This window comes from Gallinula chloropus, assembly GCF_964237585.1.
Source record: "Gallinula chloropus genome assembly, chromosome: 2".
In the NCBI taxonomy this organism is placed as follows: Eukaryota; Metazoa; Chordata; class Aves; order Gruiformes; family Rallidae; genus Gallinula; species Gallinula chloropus.
In genome coordinates this window covers 88,563,445-88,581,898 of record NC_140086.1, presented here as the reverse complement: position 1 = coordinate 88,581,898, position 18,454 = coordinate 88,563,445, and the positions used below count along the sequence as shown (strand labels likewise).

At 43.4% G+C, this 18,454-nt stretch overlaps 1 protein-coding gene across 1 annotated transcript in view; it reads right to left on the bottom strand.

Moving 5' to 3' along the window:
* Positions 1-18,454, bottom strand: part of PHLPP1 (PH domain and leucine rich repeat protein phosphatase 1) — a gene marked incomplete at its 5' end in the record, with an annotated part of 145,042 nt that overhangs the window by 14,932 nt on the left and 111,656 nt on the right. Inside the window, 5 exons of the mRNA XM_084260264.1 lie at positions 995-1,157; positions 2,138-2,338; positions 11,591-11,746; positions 15,573-15,668; positions 18,141-18,201. Of these exons, the coding sequence (XP_084116390.1) occupies positions 995-1,157; positions 2,138-2,338; positions 11,591-11,746; positions 15,573-15,668; positions 18,141-18,201 (677 nt within the window). The remainder of the gene's footprint in view (positions 1-994; positions 1,158-2,137; positions 2,339-11,590; positions 11,747-15,572; positions 15,669-18,140; positions 18,202-18,454) is intronic.

Sequence of the window (18,454 nt, the reverse complement as noted above, 5' to 3'; positions counted from 1 at the left end):
CCCACAAGTTTGTTTCAGATTTCCTGGCTAAAACCACAAAGCTCATCTCTACAAGCGCTCACTTGTCCAACAGAACTATTGCTCCTGCTGCTTTGCCTGACCCCAGCCACTGAGGCACGCACGCCAGGCCGGGACCTCGGCCTCCTGCCTTCACAGGCCGCCTGAAGGACACTAGGGCTGTTTTGGGCCTGCGAGCAAGTAACCAGTTCTCAGCCACGAAGAACGACAGGTTTTTTGTGCCATGTCACAAGATCTGTACACTGCAATTTAACCCCCACCCTGCCCCCAGCTCTGGCCAGCAGAAAAAGTGCGCAGCGCACAGCGTTTTACGCTATACGCAGTCGAGAGGCAAGACCTTGAGTCACAAAAGGTGAGACGTAGCGCTCCTCAGCGTGGTTGAGCAAAGCACACGACTCACAGAAAGAAGTGTCAGGAAAAGTACAGAATTACTTCTGGAAACACATACAAGAGGCGGATTAAGCATTCCTCGGGTTGCGCAAAATATGACTGCAATTAGGAAAATTAAAGTAGCTTGCATGAATACTCAAATCCCGCGCTCCTGGAATTTATCTCTGTCCCCAAGGCCTATCCCATTTTGCAGCTTTAGCGGTTTTTCCACACGTGCTCTAAACAAAGTCCATTCCTACACACCCAACCGATTGCCAAGGCAGCAAGAGTTAATTACGCACAGCCCTTGCCAAATGTTTAAGTCGTATCATAACAGACTGTCACAGGAAGACAATTAACGCTTTTTTGGCAGAGGAGCTAGGATTTGGTGAAGGTGAATCAAGACTTTGAGGCTCCTCTTCCCTTCCAGTCTAAGGCAACACAAGGGCGAATATTTTTTGTATGACCTCAGAGGAGAAAGCAGCTGTCAGATCTCTGTAATGTCTGAGACTATACGTTATCCTGTAGCCACAAGAGACCTAAGGGGAGAACACAATTGGTAAAATCGTATTATACTTGCTTCTTCCAAAGCACGTTCCTTCCTTACCTTGATTTCCGAAAGCTGCATGACTTCTGGGAAGACTTCGATGCAGTTGGAGTGAGCAATTACAGTATGCATACGTCTGCAGTTCATGATAGTTGTTGGAATGGCTTTCAGTTTGTTCCCACTAATATCAATTTCCTCCAACTCTTCCAGCTTGGCCATTTTGCTATGAAAACAAAAGTTTGAGTTTTTTCTTTTAATAGACAGCATATTTTATTTTGAAGTGGTGGTAAGAGCAGTGGTTTTCGTTATTTTAAGAAAATAAGATTGCAGACTTGGGTCCTTGTTCACAGCAGTGCCTGTCACCTCTCCTCACATCAGATGCTAACACAGTTGTGGAACAAAATGTGTGCTTCTTCAGTCAACGTTTTGTTAATGCTACTTTTCAAGTGATTTATTTTGCTTGCATTTCCCCTGCTCACCAGTTCACTACCTTTTCCTCCTGCCTTCTCCTTTCAACCCTAGTTTCTCCCTTCACCCAAAGATCTCCCATCTTCTCCTTCCCCCCTAATTCATCTCCCTCCCCCTTGCAGTTGAAGCCCAGCTGCTCAGAAGATCAGTCAAGGACAGAGACGCCTCTTCTTTATTTATTGGCATCTCTTTTCCAAGGTTGTATCCCATCAGCTTTACAGCACATCTTACACTTGAAAGATTTCTGATTAAAACAGAGTGAATTGAAAGTACTGAAATTGCTGCCAAGGCAGAATCTCCTTCTGGGGTGAGAGGCTTTTTCCCCATCAGAGTTTAGCCCACTTCCAGAGGACATTTCCAGACTGCCACGCTCACAAATCTCTTGTAAGGAGAAGCCCACCAGGCGTAAGCAAAGTGGCCAAGCCAGGGAAAACAGATGACTTCCTTGTTTAACCTCAAAAGCACACTGCGGTCACGCTGAATTAGTGCAGCTGAAGAGAACTGAGCGCAATCAAAGCGCCCCGACTGACACGCGGCACTGGCTCGCCTGCCTGACGCAAGAGAGGGTAGCAGCGTGCAGGAGGGCACCGCAGGTAAATCCACCCACTGCAGCATCGCTGCATCCAAAATACAGCCTGTGCCACCGCCTTTCTGTGAGATTTACTTCTTGCTGTGAAACTGCTTGGCGATGCCCACCCACCGGGTGGGCCAGAGGCAGCGAAACCAGTGACTTACCTCGCCGGGAAGCTCTGTAGGCGATTGTAAGCCATGTGCAAGATTTTCAGGTGCGGGTGGCCTGTTAACAAGGGTACGCATTTGTCTGTGAGGTTGTTATTGGTCAAATACAGCTCCTGTAAGATGCTGTGGGTTTCTTCAGAAAGAGTGGCTGGAGGAAGCATTTCCAGTTTGTTGGCAGAGGCATTAAGAAATCTCAGGCTGCAAAGAGAAGTTGCAAAAGGGAGTCCAGTGAAACATCCTGCAGGTTTTGTCTAGAAGTATAAATAAAAATCCCTATTTTTAAGAGCTAAGGTAGTCCTAAAACAAAGGTCAAAAGCAGCATGTTCACAACAATGGGCAGACAGACCAAAAGTCTGTATAGCATTACAGAAACAAAATTTCTGATTGCATTTTTGAATGAACACATTTGTACGAACATCAGCAAAAGGGGTATGTCAAAATGCCTCTATCCCCTTATCAAGGCCTCAGCACCTCCAACATCACTACAGATGAACTTACAGGTAAGAGCAACAACAAACCACATTGTTTTCATAGTCTTTCCACATAAAAATGAAATCTGAATTCACCACCAAAAAATCAAGCTGCTCTTCCAGTGCCTAACAGAAGTCACTGGTAACAAAGCCAGCAAAGTGTTCAGTATTTTACATACTGGCTACGGTGCAGACAGTGTTCTGTTTAAACCTGTGAGCCTGAAAGCAGCTACAAAATATGAAGAAGTACTCTTTGAATATTTGGATAACTAAAGATGCACCAATCACAAAAAAAACCCCTGAAACCAAGCAGTAATTTGCCTTTTGGATTTTAAAATGGAGAGAGTGCCAATAGTAAATTAAAGAAAAAGTCATGTTCTTGCTTGCTGATGCATGCAACAAGACAACCAGATCTCTATGTAGTTCCTGAATGCCCTTCCCCTACCCCCCACTCCCCAAGTAGCAGAAGACCTTGTCAATACTTTCTGCAGTCCCACTACAAGCAGGAATTGCTGAAGCAGCACAGGAAGTAAGTTATTCTTTCAATCTCCAAGGATTTTTTTTTCCAGGATGGGGGCAAGCCCTGTTGGGGTATAGGCACTGCCCACTCCTGCCAGTCACATTCTGCAGGCAGAGGATTTATATTTCTTTAGGGGAGTTTGGTGATCACAGCAGCACTGGAGGAATACACGCTGTAGGCATCTCGAGGGCTAGAATGCATAGAAGCAATTCCAATGAAATGGAAAAGTCCAGCTATTTATCCTTTAGTAACCAACTCTGGCACGAGCATGCCTTTCCAACAGAAGTGAGACCTCTCTCTTCCTTCCTCCCCTTTTCAGAACAGGCTGCCTGGGAGAACTTGCAATACAGAAGTGAGTGTGTGCCTGCCAGTCTGCAGCAACCGTGCTCAAACCAGGCTGTGCTGGAAATGCCAAATAACGGGAACGGGCAGCTGCAACGGGCAAAGTTGCACTCAAGAAACAAGACTCAGCAAGGAGCTGGCTGAAGCCCGCAGAGCCACTGATCAGCACACGAAAGGTAGGTGTGCTCCTGCCATCCATCTTCATAGAAAGTGGTGAAACATCGATAGCTTCTCCCAAGCACAAAGGAATCCCATGACCTTTAAGGTCTATTAATGAATGAAATGGATTTGCAAGAGTTGCAGCTGGCTGAAACTCGTTCGGCAGCAAATAAGGGTCAGAAATGCTACAGAGGAGTCACATGGGATGCCAAAGGATTAAAAAAACCCACTGTTTCCATTAGAAGCAAAAATCTCTCAGCACTGCGCAGAACTGAAACTAGGTTAGCTGTTTTACACAGACAGAGGAGGCCAGAGAAACACTGTTTAATCCTCACGCTCATTCATTATTCACAAGGGTGGTAAAACTCCAGAGGAGGAAGGGAGGAGAAGGAGGATTAATACAGAGGAGGGAATAAGCGGCTGAGAGGGATTTAAAATTTATTTATTTATTCTAAAAAGATGCTGCTCAATTTCACCCTTCAGCTATAAACTAAAAATACATTATGCTCATTCGAAGTTGGATTATTAAACTCAAGCACACCACATCAACAGTTCCCGTACTTTAATTAAACACCAACAAGCACACCTATTGCCTAAGTACAGACAACTAGTACTTTAGCAGCTTCCATCTGATTAGGCATGGCAGTCTCTCTCCACCAAAAAAAAAAAAAAGGAACATCATTAAAGCCCCAGTATCTTTTGTACCACTCAATGCAGAACGGTCGCCTTCAGCTCAGACTGGAAAGGCTTAAGAAATAAAGAGGTTCAAGGCTGCTGGGAATAGTGAACTTTCACAAGAACACGACAGGGATGAGAAGGCAGCAGCAGCAAAACATCTCCCAGGAAAGAGCACGTCCTGCTACCCTGTATTTTACTAATCTTCTTGCAAGCAGCAGCAGAATAACATGTTGTGTTCCACAGGCACCTTCTTGCAATAACCAGAGCCAAGCAGATAGATAACCTAGAGAGCATCCTATGGCTATGAAGTTCAGAAGAACCTTAGTTTGCTCAGGTACAGGTAGCCCAAAACACAGCTGAAAACTTTGAGTGAGAAAAGGTACATTGCTCTCATCACAGTCTATGAGACCGAAGCCATTTTAAATTAAATTGAAAAATGCATCAAACAAAAGTTCTCCTGTTTTTACCATTAGTGGAATACAAAAGAAATTTCAAGCTGTTCCCCCACTAGTATTAAAGTGTGTCCGGAACCTGCATACTCCTGCCAAAAATAAGCTCTAATGGATATATTTTCAATGGGAAAAGGAGAGAGATGATCCATTGTTCTTCCCCACCCCTTTTGCCAAAACTTCCGGAGACTGATACGACAACACTGGAAATAAACCCCCATAGTCCTGACCTGCAGTTTAGTGCCTTGATGTGAGCAAGGTGTAGGTGGCCAGCAAAATCTTGCCCACAGTCTCGAATGGCAACCTTGTGGTACCAGGGTAGCTCGCGTTACCGCATGCGTAACAACTCATGCCTGGGTAGCACTCAACTGTCAGTTTCAGGACAGTCATCTACTATGTCTGTAGCTGACATCATTATAATCAAATTAACTTTTTAGAAAAAGAGTATGCTGCTTATTTACATGTTCCTTTTTACCAGCTGTTATATTAAAATGGTAAAAACATTCTCAAATGGTAATTCTTTCAAGATATTAGATGGATTTCAAAAAAAAAAACCCACCCCAACAAACCACCGCTATTCTTTGGCAGATTGCTACTGCCAAAGCTTTGTCAGTTCTGTGCTATAATCTTATGTAAAAAAAAAAAGAAAATCTATACTTGCCCATCAGGTTTTCCCCTCATGCTGATTTAACACAGAAGTCCTCCTCCAGGTTATTTCCACTCCCCTATTTTTCCATCCTCATGCAACGTGCCAGCTGCTACCTTAGAAGGCACATCTTACAAATGCCCTCCAGAGGAGTGGAAATTTACTTGGGCACAATTGCTCCCATGTCTCTTGTGCATGGACTCAAACTGACTCATGTTCCTTGAAGATATCCCACTCATATTGCTTATCAGATGGAATCAGAATGTCAAGTATTAAAGCTCAGTCCAAAATTAATTGTTTCCCTTTCCAATTCCACCCACACACTATACCACAAGCTCATGAAAAAAAAAAAAAAAGAAAAAAAAGTACAGCATCACTACAAACCCCTGAATTCAGCAGCCCGTGCACATACCAGAGTATAACACAGCAAGGGGAGCATGAATTAACAAGTACTAAAAGAGTGTCAGAGATTAAGAAAGAAACCAAGGCGCTGGCAGGGAGATGCCAGATTTCTTCGGCTTTGACAAGGTGCAAATTCTCCTCCAGGGTAATAACATAAACACTGATCTCCGGCTGGAATAAGTCACCTTCAGTTTTATGGGGTATTAAAGCACAATCCCTTGCTGGATTTAACTTCTCCAAGAGAGAAAAACAGAGGAAAGATGACTGTCCCAAAGAACGGGCTAGAATCAAGGCCATAGATCTGATTCAGCCAAACAGCCCTAATGCATAATCACACACGTTTCCTATTTAAAACCAGAGGATTCTCATCTGAATTTGAACTTCAAGGAAGGAAACCTTTGACTGAAAACAGCAAGAGGTTTGAAACTGTTTTTTAACACCACAGCCTATCTCTAGCATACGCAGGCAATTGTGAGAACAGAGCCTCTCCCAATCCCTCTGAGGTAGCCTGGCAGTAAGGCACAGCCACCACTGAAAAATGTCAGTCCTCCAAAAACTTTTGGAATGTTCAGCATTAAAAGGAACAAAATAGATAACCACATCCAATGGCAAAGCGGCAGCAAATCAAAACCACTGTGCTTAGCTTGAAAGTGCCGATAAGAGTTGGAAAGAATACTGCAGCTGCAAAGACAGGCATCAAGATCTCCAGCCTGGCCTGTGCCCCAAGATCTCCATCAGCACAGAGCAATCAAAATACAAAATTTCTTCCTCAGTTCCTTCTGCAGAGACATGCCCTCAATTTCTGATCACTTAATCCTAAAATAATTCATGATTCTGGTAGCAGGTGTGTGAAGAAGGATCCTGCAAGCTAAGCGTGTCTGGGGGGAGGGGAAAAAAAAATCCAGGCAGTTTTGCCAGCCCATGCAAAAGAGGACATATTTCTGCTCCTTTAAAACACAAAAATCCCCACCACGACAGAACAGAAACCTTCAAGTGAATCCCCTTCCTGTTGACAGGCTGCCAACAAAACCACTTAACTGCTGCTGTCTCCTCAACTCTTACTTTCTAACCTATCTTTAGCTGTGTCGAGAAGTGGGATTTCCCCAGTTTCTAGTATACCTGCTTGCAAACCCTAATGCACCAGTGATGAAACAAATGCAGCTACACATTTCTGTGCCAAGAGGATGCAGACCCAACACTCAAACAGCTCTTTGCCTTCGTTTGACTTTGCTTCCTACCTCGCTTCTCCTGCATCTGTGATAAGATTGAGAATACTTGCGTCTAAAACGCAGCAGCCACAGTGGGTGGGAACAGCAAGTACAAAGTAAGAGCAAATTTAGCTGGGTCACCTTCCAGAGCTCCAGCCAAAAAAAAACCAAACCCCAAACAAAAACACCAAAACAAACAAAAAAAACCCCATCCAAAGAACAAAACAAAACACAACAAACCTAGCCCAAACAAATTAAATCAAATCAAATCAAACAGAAAATGAAAACAGATAAGAACAGATGAACAAAGCTGAAAAGAAGAATCATGCAGACAAGAGCCCAGACAGGCTCCGAATAGCTGAAGCTGGCTTGGCCACCACAGCTGGTCACTTCCAGATGCTAGAACCCCAAAGGTTTAAGCTGTGCACAGCACCACTATGCATCTTCACAACACATTGATCTAACTAGTCCAATGGCTGTTTTAAGGGTTTATACCAAAAACTTTCATCCTAAATGGAAAGGAAGCTTAAGCAAGAGGCAAACCCTTGTCTCACCACCATCTCCATTTTTCACCTCCCTCGACAACTGCCACTGCTTTTCTACCATACTCTGCCCAAAGCTCTTGAATGCTGGTCTGTCTTATCTGAAAGCTTTCTGTAGAACTGTGTTGATACCATTAAATGATAGTTTGCTGCAGACTGGTCAAGGAAGGCAGTAAAATGTCCGCTCAGACATTTACGGACAGAGAGGGAAAAGCATCACCACTGATGGATAGAAATGAAAGGTGGAGCGGAATTCAGGTGCATGAAAGAAGGTTTGGGACTCAGCTTGGGAGTTTTCCCCATCAGCCACAGCACTCGCATGAATTCTCTGTCTTTGCAGCATCTGGTAATGAGAAATGAAGAGATTATCTGGCTGACTCTGTGGTGGCTCATCTTGCCAAGAAAATCCCCACCCTACACAAGAAATCCTTGCTAACGTGATCAAGATGTGCATAGTTTCAGTGCAGTAAACAGAACCAAGTTCTTCTCGGCCATAGAAATGTTTCATTTTCTCCTCAATTTCTCCTCAGGTAATTGTTTAAAATAGAAAATTAATTAAAAAGCAGGCCAATAAAACATCCCTAAATTATACTCTTCAGCGGAGATTGGCACCTTTTCACTGTTTTTTGAAGGATTAATGCAGAAAAGTGACGTTTACCGATTCTTCTTTTAAGAAATCAGAGGTGTTTTGGTATTTTTTCCTTTTTTTTTGGGTGAAAGCACTATTCTCTCTTCGTGCCCCAATGCACCCATTTCCCTCCCTTCCTCAGATGTTCTAGATGTCAAAACCCACCAGTGCTTGTGCTAAAGTCTGCCCAAGGCACTTTACACCCACTTGGTCGAGTATTCAGGGTTGAGAAGGAGAAAGCGTTTATAATTCACAGCACGACACTTCATACCCAGACAAGAGATCATCTGTCAGTGGCACAGGCCCGAGTACCTTCCCGAAAAAATAAACTCATCTTTTCAAGGCTGCAAAAGGTACGTCATTTTATGGAGAGATAAAGGTTCTGCAAGGTGAAGTGATTTGTCCAACACGACACGCTGGGTAGAGACCATGGCAGACCACTCGGGAAACCCTGTTCTTGGCACGTCTGGCAGTACAGATTGTGCTTCCCAGGGAGCGCTTGGAGAAGACAGCCATTTTACCTTTTCAAAACAAAACAAACCCCTGAACACCTTTCCCTGGCCCAGATCCATTTCTGTTGACACTTTGCTGACAGATGCAAACATTGGGAAACAAACTAACAAGAAAGCTGTTTCCTGCAGGAAATTCCAAACTTCAAGCTTGGAGATGGCGCACGGCTGTTCTCCTTCACAGCAACCACTCCTGCAGCAGCCACAGCAGGACCAGCACCGACCAGCCCTTTGCAAGCCAAGGCATGTAAACCAGTAAAGGGAACAAGGAGGGGGGGGAACCCCACCCCACCCAAGGCAACTTCTTCCATTATCCTCACAAATGGAGGTCGCAGTGACCACGAGATGCCAAAGCAGGTAAGCTCTGTTCATCTTTGTTCATACCCATCGAAGACTGAAAACACACGCCCCCGTACCACTCGAAAGCCGGGGGCGAAGGAGGTGGAAATCCACAGGTCCCAATCAGCCATTTCATCATAGAATGGTCTGGGTTGGAAGGGACCCCAAGGATCATAGGGTTCCAACCCCCCTGCCACAGGCACGTCCACCAACCTCCAGGCCTGGATCTACCCAAGGTTGCCCAGAGCCCCATCCAACCTGGCCTTGAACACCTCCAGGGACGGGGTATCCTGGGCAGCCTGTTCCAGCACCTCACCACTCTCTCTGTAAAGAGCTTCCCCCTAATATCTAATCTAAACCTTCCTTCCTTTATCTTTAATCCATTCCCCTTTGTCTTGCCATTGTCTACCTTTTTAAAAAGTTGATTCCCCTCCTGTTTCTCTGCTCCCTTCAGGTACTGGAAGGCTGCAATGAGGTCCCCCCACAGCCTTCTCTTCTCCAGGCTGAACAAGCCCAGCTCCCCCTGCCTCTCCTTGTAGGGGAGGTGCTCCAGCCCTCTAATCACCTTTATGGCCCTCCCCAAACCCTCTCCAACAGTTCTACATCTTAATTGTATTGCTGGCCCCAGATTCTGTAGTGCATTTTCCAATTCTACCTCTTCAGCAAATATTGAGCTACTTCTGGAAACCTAGCCCCAGTTCATTTGGCATCACAAAAAACCCAACAAGAGTTGTCTGCAATTTTGTAGCTCAGTTTAGAAAGATGAGTTGTGTCACAAGAAAAATTTATTAAGCTTCCCTCTCGCTGCCAAAATGACACTGATCTGTATCCTAGATTTACAACCCGGTTTCAATACAAATTTTACAAAATTATTTCTCTCTTTGCTTTCAAGATGCTCGTAGCTTTGTCAAGCTTAAAGGTTTCCTTCCAAGTTAACAGGTAGGAATTTCAACTTGGGAGCTATAAATAGGATTTATTTTATTGACCTAATTTTGCCACTTCCTGTAAAATAAAGCAGCTTTTTCCAACGTTTCATTTCTGAAGCTCATACAATCTCTTGCATACAACAGTTTGAAAAATCATACGCAAGACAATTAGAGCTGCTGATGTGAAACACCCTTGCCACACACACAAGCTATGAATGTCACCATGTTAGAACAGAAATGTGGCAGATAATCACAATTATTACAGTAGCTACATCACTAAGATTCAGTGCTTCGGACTTTTATATAGAAGTGCAGTCAAAGCACTGAATCTTAGTAAATTAGCATGACAGTAACTTTGCTGATAATACATTTGTTCCAAACATGGCACCCTACACAGGCTTGAATGTAAACAGGTATGCAAAAGTGATATTTAATAAAAGGACAAAAATTATTTTAAATGTTTTTAAAGCAAATCAAGGCTGAATCAAATCACGCACCGGTTCCCAGAACCAAACCCTCATTTTAATAAAGTTCACTTGTTGAAAGATAGTTTTTTAACCTAATGATGAATTTTTCAGTACATCACTGCTCAAGAGAAGTGAAGTTATGAGTTTATTTAGAAATTACCTCAACCACAGCTTAATTCTCCAAATCCCAACAATGCAAATCCCAGGAAACGTGACCTGACACAATGAGCAGTATACCAGCAAGGGTTTCACAATGCTTCTAACTGGGTGAGGAGCTGTTGACAGTGAGATGACCACTCCTTTTGCTTCTCAACTGCTCAAGAAACCCAGGAGCTATGAGTTCCATTTGTCAGAGTTACGATCAGAAATAAAACCCCACAGCACACAAACTCACTGCCTGCTAAATTATGCAGGGGTTGAACGCTCAGAAATCCCACAACTATTTGTGTAAGCGCAGAGGTGCAAGGAACACCAACACCAAGCAGGGCAAGCCCATCCAACCATCCCCAGGCTGTGCTGCCAACCTCCTGTATTTCGATCACGGTCACCTTTACAGAGTATGTTCATACCCAGGAAAAAAAGATCATGAAGATTATGAGACTAAAGAAACAGCAGCATAAAAACAAGAGCCCAGAAAGCAGATCAAGTGGTGACACCAGCTAAATTAGTGACAAACATTTGAAAGGCATAAAAAAAAAATAAATCACAATGTAAGGGCAGGGGAATAACTGAGTTACTCTGACAGCCTTATGCACAGATTTTGTTTTGTTTGACAGGTATAAATAAGTTCTAGCTTCTGACTGAAGGGGAAAAAAAAGCTTTCACACTCCATCAAACAAGCCTAAGAAATATGTATTTAAAGAAACTGCCACTAACCCATCTCAGTGTATGTAGTAGAAAATAGCATGTGCTTTGCTTTACAGCTAGATTTCAAGAAGTAGGTGTTCAGCAGGAGCTTGGTGGGGAAAAAGCAGCAACCATATAAGGCAACAAAACCAGAATAAAAAGAATGTGTTTTGGTGAGCTGGGCAGACATCTGTTCTTACCACATAAGGCTTGGCAACTTTCAAATTAGGGGAACCTCAGATTACCCTTTCAGCTAGGAAGTAACACATGAAGCAAGGTGCCTCAGGTGCAACTCGATGTCGAATTTCTTTATATTTACCTGTCTGCTTTCAAAAGCAGGTTGGATGGCAGCTCAAGGAGCTGGTTGTGTTGCACGTCCAGGACCTCCACTTGCATCCGCTCGAGCCGATCCGGTAGCCTTCCCAACATGTTATGTCCTGCCAGAAGCTTGCGCAAGCTACTGTTGTAAAACAACCTTAGAGAAATAAAAAAGAACACCAAAAATGAGAAAAATCTAAGCCAAAGAGTCGCTTTGAGAATTTAGGTGTGATATCACGGTTCAATACAAGAAAGTGATTCAGCCAACTGATTAGCAGACATGGTATTAATTACGCACGGATCCAATAATGTCTTCCCACTCTCCACCAACTTCTTAAAAATGTTGTTCAGAGACAAGGAAGGAGGTTTAAGGATGATTCAGGAGTGAAAGTAGTGAGAAAGTGTTATCTTACTGCACTGTACAAAACGCCAATATAGAAGCACGACAGTGAAGGAGGTAATTACCAACAAAGGCTGCAGAAAACTGCACTTGTGGGATCCCCCAAGCTAATGGAAGAACTTCAGAAGTGTGGGTGAAATCACCAGACACCCCACAAGCTTCATAGTGCTCTATTCATCATGTGCTGACTCATAATCCAACACAATTCTCCACCCCCCCATTTTCCTTTTCTGTTAATACCAGACTAACATAAAGCCTCCTTTCCAGTTCTGCAGCGAATGAAATTCATCTAATCGGCTTTTCTTTCTTGAGCTTTTACAAGCGATAGATGACCTGGAGGTCGCATCCCCCTGCTCCATTTTTTGAGGAGGGGGCTGAGGTAGAACAGGAGGGGAGGAAGAGGGCAATGTAGAGACAAGAAAAAAACCCAGCTGTTTTGATCAAATAGTTAGACTAAAATTTGCAGTATCAGCAGTGCAATAAGGAGTTTAAAACCTGCAGCTGAAGACCTCAAAAATGGAGCAACTCTCAATTTTGCATGGGAACCACTTTCAGCAAATTAAGAAAAAAAAAAGATTATTCTTTATCTGCCACCTGCATTACATTCCTGCTATCATACCATTTAATCTGGTAAGCCTGTGCATCATGCTGGCCCGTTTCAATCAAAGACTCTCAAATTACTCAGCACTAAAGCAAAAAAATCTTCTTCCCTCTGTTACAATGACCCAAATACACACAGAGAGCCTCTGCCCCCCCACCCCCTTCCCTACAAAACATCAGGTCATCAGATTATTGTGCCAAAATAATCAATGAAGCATGCTGAGTATCTTCCCCTTGACAGATACACTCATACTCCATATCTGCACGCCAGTGTTAACAGTTATCTCAGTTGGCTGGATCATCTGCATTATGACCGTGGATACAAGTCAACAGCCAGCTCTATCATTCCAGAAGGCTCAACACAGGGTGAAAGGACTTATCATAGAGCGATAAGCATATCTATTATGTTTTCAGCATTTAACCATTTTTGCTTCACTCAGCTTTTACTTGGAAAACTCTCTTGATTATTTTACCTTATGCTATGTCCTTCTCTAATCAAGACGAGCCAGTAGCATCAATACCAAACATTACAGGAAAAAGCAGAATTGGCTGACATCATCTCAAAAACATTTATCACTTTAGGTTTGTTTGTGGTTTTGTCTGGATGTTGTTTTTTTTTTTTTATGGGTTGGGTCAGCAGTAATTTAAAACAAGAAAGTTCAAATCACAGCAAAACCCTTAGCAATTAGCTTTTCACTGAAAATACATGTTAGAAATAATTCATAAGAACTGCTTAGATCTTTGGGATTTTACTTGGTTTTCTCTTAATTTCCAAGTTACACATGCGTGAAAGGAACTGGGCTGCCTGAAGAGAGGTTGAACCACAAGCATTTAACTAAGCAAGATCCTAATGAGCCTGGGACACCTGGTTCTCAAGCTGCTCTTCCCTATGGGCAGATTTCCCACTTGGCCAACTCCCACTGGAAGTTTTGATGGGATCAAAAGGTGTAAGGACAAGCATGCTGCTCATCATCATCTGAGAAAATATGGCATTCAAATAATTCCTTTAGTAAGCAACTGTTCTAGACAACACAATGTTGAATACAAACAGATCTTAAAAAACACCAAACCACTACATACAGACATCTTGTTTGCTGATGGCAGCAAGGCCGTTTTGGCAACTCTTATTTGAAGCATTTTCATTTTCTTTGGGGACTTTTTAGAAACATCAGTTTTATGACAATCAATTTGTCCTGCATAGCTAAGACTAAGTACCCTCTCTGTTATTTTTCAGTACTTCTAAAGCAGCAATGTCTGCCCTACAGCCCAGTGAACGTTGTTCCCATTTTCTCTGACCGAGACCAACGTCAGCGCGCAGTCCTCTATCTCAACGGCTTCAACTCTTTGTCTTCAAGGATTGTTTTTCTGTTTCGGGAGGCAAACCCACCCAGACTGAACTGTAGTTTGTTCAAGATTAGCTGTGACCTTCAGACTTCCAGGCAACTGCTGGTCAGTCAAGGGTTGTGTTTGGAGTTGCCAAGCATCCTCCTTGGAAAGCCCTGCTCGCTCACTTCACAGCTTGTCAGAGAGCTCTTCTATGTAGATGGAAGCACACGCAGCAGTGCACACCAGCACGCTTACTGGGCACTAGTATTCACCTGAAACCTCGGGTCTGTGGACCCAAGATGTTTGCATTCAAATCCAGACCAAGTTTTCCCTAAAGTTTAACAGACCTTCAAAGCCTGTGTTTTGAACTGGGCCTTAAAACTGAGCTGACTTATTAGGAGCTAAGCTATCTGGACACATACTACAAAGAAGAGCTTTCAAAGATAAGCTATTTCCTGGGGTTAATGATAAGATGGCAGGAGAGACAAGTGAGATGTTGACTGTACCTAATTTCAGCTAACCATTAATCTTCCAAAGATATCCGGTATGCCTTGACGCTCCTTGCTGTTATGAAGTGCAAATGAAAGGCAAATGAACTTTTGCTCCCTCCTGCTTCTGAGTACAGTTTCACTTGTGTGGAAACACAGAGGGATTAATAGTCTGCATGTTAGCCCGTTACTTTGCTTGGTAAATCTCCTCACAACCTTTTGTGCCCACATTTCTGAAATCTACTCTCTTTCCATTTATGACACTAAAACTGACGGTTCACACCATATGGCACGTTCATCTGACCCAGACAAAACTATCCTTTCTGGTTTCTGATGCTCCTCTGTGCTGTACAGCTCCATATGGAAAAATAATTAGTAGCTCATCATACACTCGCTCTCTACAGTCTTCAATGGCTCTGCACATCCCCACGTAATTTCACGCCCTGCACCCAGCGTGTTCTCCCTTTCACATCTCTTTTGAAGTGCACACTGTGACCACAAATGTCAGCTCTCTTCCACTGAAAAGCCAGGGACTTTGAAATTCTCAGTGCCAGCACCTGACCAGTAGACTCACGTGGAACAAGTCTCCCTAGGAAAAAAACCCTAATAAAACCCATTAATTATTTAAAATAAATTCTTATTTTCTATCCTGCTCACTTGGCTTTCCTATAATTTGTATTTAGCAATTTTAAGTTTAGTATCCTGGAAAAGATATCTTTGTAGCACAGGTGATTGCTCTACTTGCTGCATGAGGTTTTACCTTCTCCTCTCAGCTCTTTTTCATTCAAACAGGGCTGTGAACTGGAATCTCTAAGCACCACTGAAACCAAGTTGCCAGTTCTGGATCTCTATGCTGCCATGCAAAGTTATGGCTGTAAATATTTAATATTCAGTATTAAAAATGAAGGGCTTTCCTGCCTGAACAGCCACATGAACAGCTTCAAAATTTCCACCTGGAGTTCAAAGGCACTGCTTTCCCTGCATGAAAGTAAAAGAAGAAAGGCTGGGTGGAAGCTTGAGGCATGACGACACCCCACAAGGTAAAAATAAAATCAAACAAAAGATAAAATGGGCCTGACAGTCACTGGAACAAGCTAAACACTGAATCAGCAATTATTTCTGAAATGCTTATCCTGTGCCACATTGTGCAACTGGTCTGCAAGACTCACCGGGCAGGCAGCTCACGTATCTGATTGTGGCCAACATCCAACACTTCCAGTTTCCTGCTGTCACACACCCACTCAGGCAGGTTTTCCAGGTGATTTCTATGAATAAAGAATACAAAGAGGTATAACTAAGCAATAATCGAGATGTAAAGACTATTAAGAATACAGCCTCAAGAGAGATACAGATACCTGTAGGAAATAAATCTGCTATATCATGTTTCCTATGAGATTCTATCACCCCTCCCTTCTCTAAGGGCACTACCGGTGCAGTAAGGTCCAGAGTGAGGGAGCAAGAAAGCTAACAGCAGTACTATCTCCCTAGACACACAGCCACTAAGTAAAGGGAAAAAGCTCCTTCCAAATTACTGGTGAAGAAGCATTAAGAGTATCAGAGTACCAACAACGAAGAAATCTCTCCATGGAAAAGAAAATTACTCCTCAGAAGATATTCACACCCTACACGGTTGAAACACACCTCTTCGAACCCCCAGAAATTCAGCTCTGAAACCCACTCAACCATGCTTCAGCTATCTCACTGAAGACAGCAAAATCTTTTTCTTTTTTTCCTTTTTTTGTATCCTTCAAGTCAACCATTTTGCTTTTCTTGCACTTGTCTTCAGAGAAACTAGCTCTTCTAAAAATTAAGTTCTTGGAGATAAGTTTTTCCCAAATATCACACTGAAAACGTGCAGATAGGAACAGTGGGGCACCCATGTGTCCCGCCTTAAAGGCAAAAATTAGCAGCACAAAATATATGGAGGAGACTGTGTGTGTATTCACACAACCACTACTTCAGTTAACAGGTGCAGATGCAAAACTGGCCATCAAATGATACTCAGGTACTCAAAGACCTGAAGTTCAGGAACAGGCTCCTCACACATCATGACCTGCTGGAGAAGAGCTCAGTGGAGAAGGACCATGAGCCAGCAGTGTGCCTCAGTGGCTAAGAGAGCCAATGGGATCCTGGGGTGCATCCGGAGGAGTGTAGCCAGCAGGTCAAAGGAGGTGATCCTCCCCCTCTGCTCTGCCCTGGTCAGGCCCCACCTGGAGTATTGTGTCCAGTTCTGGGCTCCTTGGTATAAAAAGGACAGGGATCTCCTGGAGAGAGTCCAAAGAAGGGCTATGAAGATGATTAAGGGCCTGGAGCATCTCCCCTACGAGGAAAGGCTAAGTTGGGACTGTTCAGCCTTGAGAAGAGAAGACTAAGGGGGGACCTAATTAAAGTTTATAATTATCTGAAGCAGGGGATGCAGGGGGAAATCAGCCAGCCCCTTTTCAGTGGTCTGTGGGGATAGGACAAGGGGCAATGGCCTCAAGTTGGAGCACAGGAAGTTCCACACCAACATGCGGAAGAACTTTTACACAGTGAGGGTGACAGAGCCCTGGGACAGGCTGCCCAGGGGGGTGGTGGAGTCTCCGTCTCTGGAGATATTCAAGACCCGTCTGGACGCCTATCTGAGTGATATGTCCTAGGGAGCTGCTTTGGCAGGGGGGTTGGACCCGATGATCTCTGGAGGTCCCTTCCAACTCCTACAATTCTATGATTCTATGATCATAGATCAACATTGATGCTCATTCCTGTGCTTGTATCCTATAGTTTATCTGTGCAATAGCCTTTACCCAAAACATATAATAGCAAACCAACCCCTCTTACCCTCAGATAGCTTCCTTCTCGAACACATTTCCCAAATTACAAGGGAGCCAAGAAGCTACCCATTTAGTTACAGTGCCATCACTAAACTGAGGCACAAAAAGGGTTTTGTGATCAAAATCATGCAATCTGCACCAACTTCATTTACAGCTCACTGGAGAACACAGCTTTACTAAGGACTGCTTTTCAGGAAATCACACAAATTTAACCATACCTATGTGTTACACTGAGGTGCACAAGGGGAGTGACTCATGGTTGATGAAAACTTTGAGGTTGATGGCCACTTGCCCAGCTTAATTCACTAATTGTGACAATCACCCTCAACAGCTTAAGAGTGCTTTAAGGAGGCTTTTTAATGAATGAGATTATCACTTCAACATGCAGACAAGAATTCCGTAAATAAGATGGGCATTGTATAAGGTGTTTTTCCAAATTAGTCCTTAAATTTAAAACAAACAAAAGCATGCCCTTTCCATTTCTTTTAGGATTTCATCCTTATCCCACTTCCCTCATTAAGGTGAGATGTAGGGGTGCATTCAAATGTCAACTGCAGACACCCCTCCAGCAGCCAGGGCTGTGGAGAACAATGATGAGCTGCAGGAGCTGCTGTACTGATGAGTAAACTATTGAACCATCACCTACGCTGGGCTTGTGACACAGAGATATCCAGAAAGGAGCTTCTGTACACGTCTCATTGGCACACGTTTGAATCATCGTGTTGTATTTCTATAAAATAGTAAATCTATAAAAAGGAATAAGGGAAGAACTCGCCAGCAGAACAAAGCCCATATTTTAACTCTGAAATCAGTCTTCTCAAGGTCCAATTCCTGCCCCCACTCCTAGTAAAGCACTTGTGAATGTCACTTTTCCACAAGTCTCACTAATGTATATTTTACAGGCCCAAGAATACACACACTTACCTAGAAATATCCATATAAGCCAGGCAATTGGGCACTGGATACACGTCAAGGTGAACAAGTTCTAGGAGGGAAAAAATAAAACCGAAAGAGATGATAAAGATTTGCACTTAAATGACCATTCAGTAAGTTATTTTAAGCAGCTAACACCCAGAACAAGCCAGTAACCTAAAAAACTTCTGAGGATCCGGACCTCTGTGAACTGAGTTTTCTTTCTTTATTTTGTCTGGGTACATTTGCTACATTCAATTGCACTCACTATGACAGACACTGTATAACGGATCAGAGACAAGAAGTTTCAAGGCAAATTCCCATTT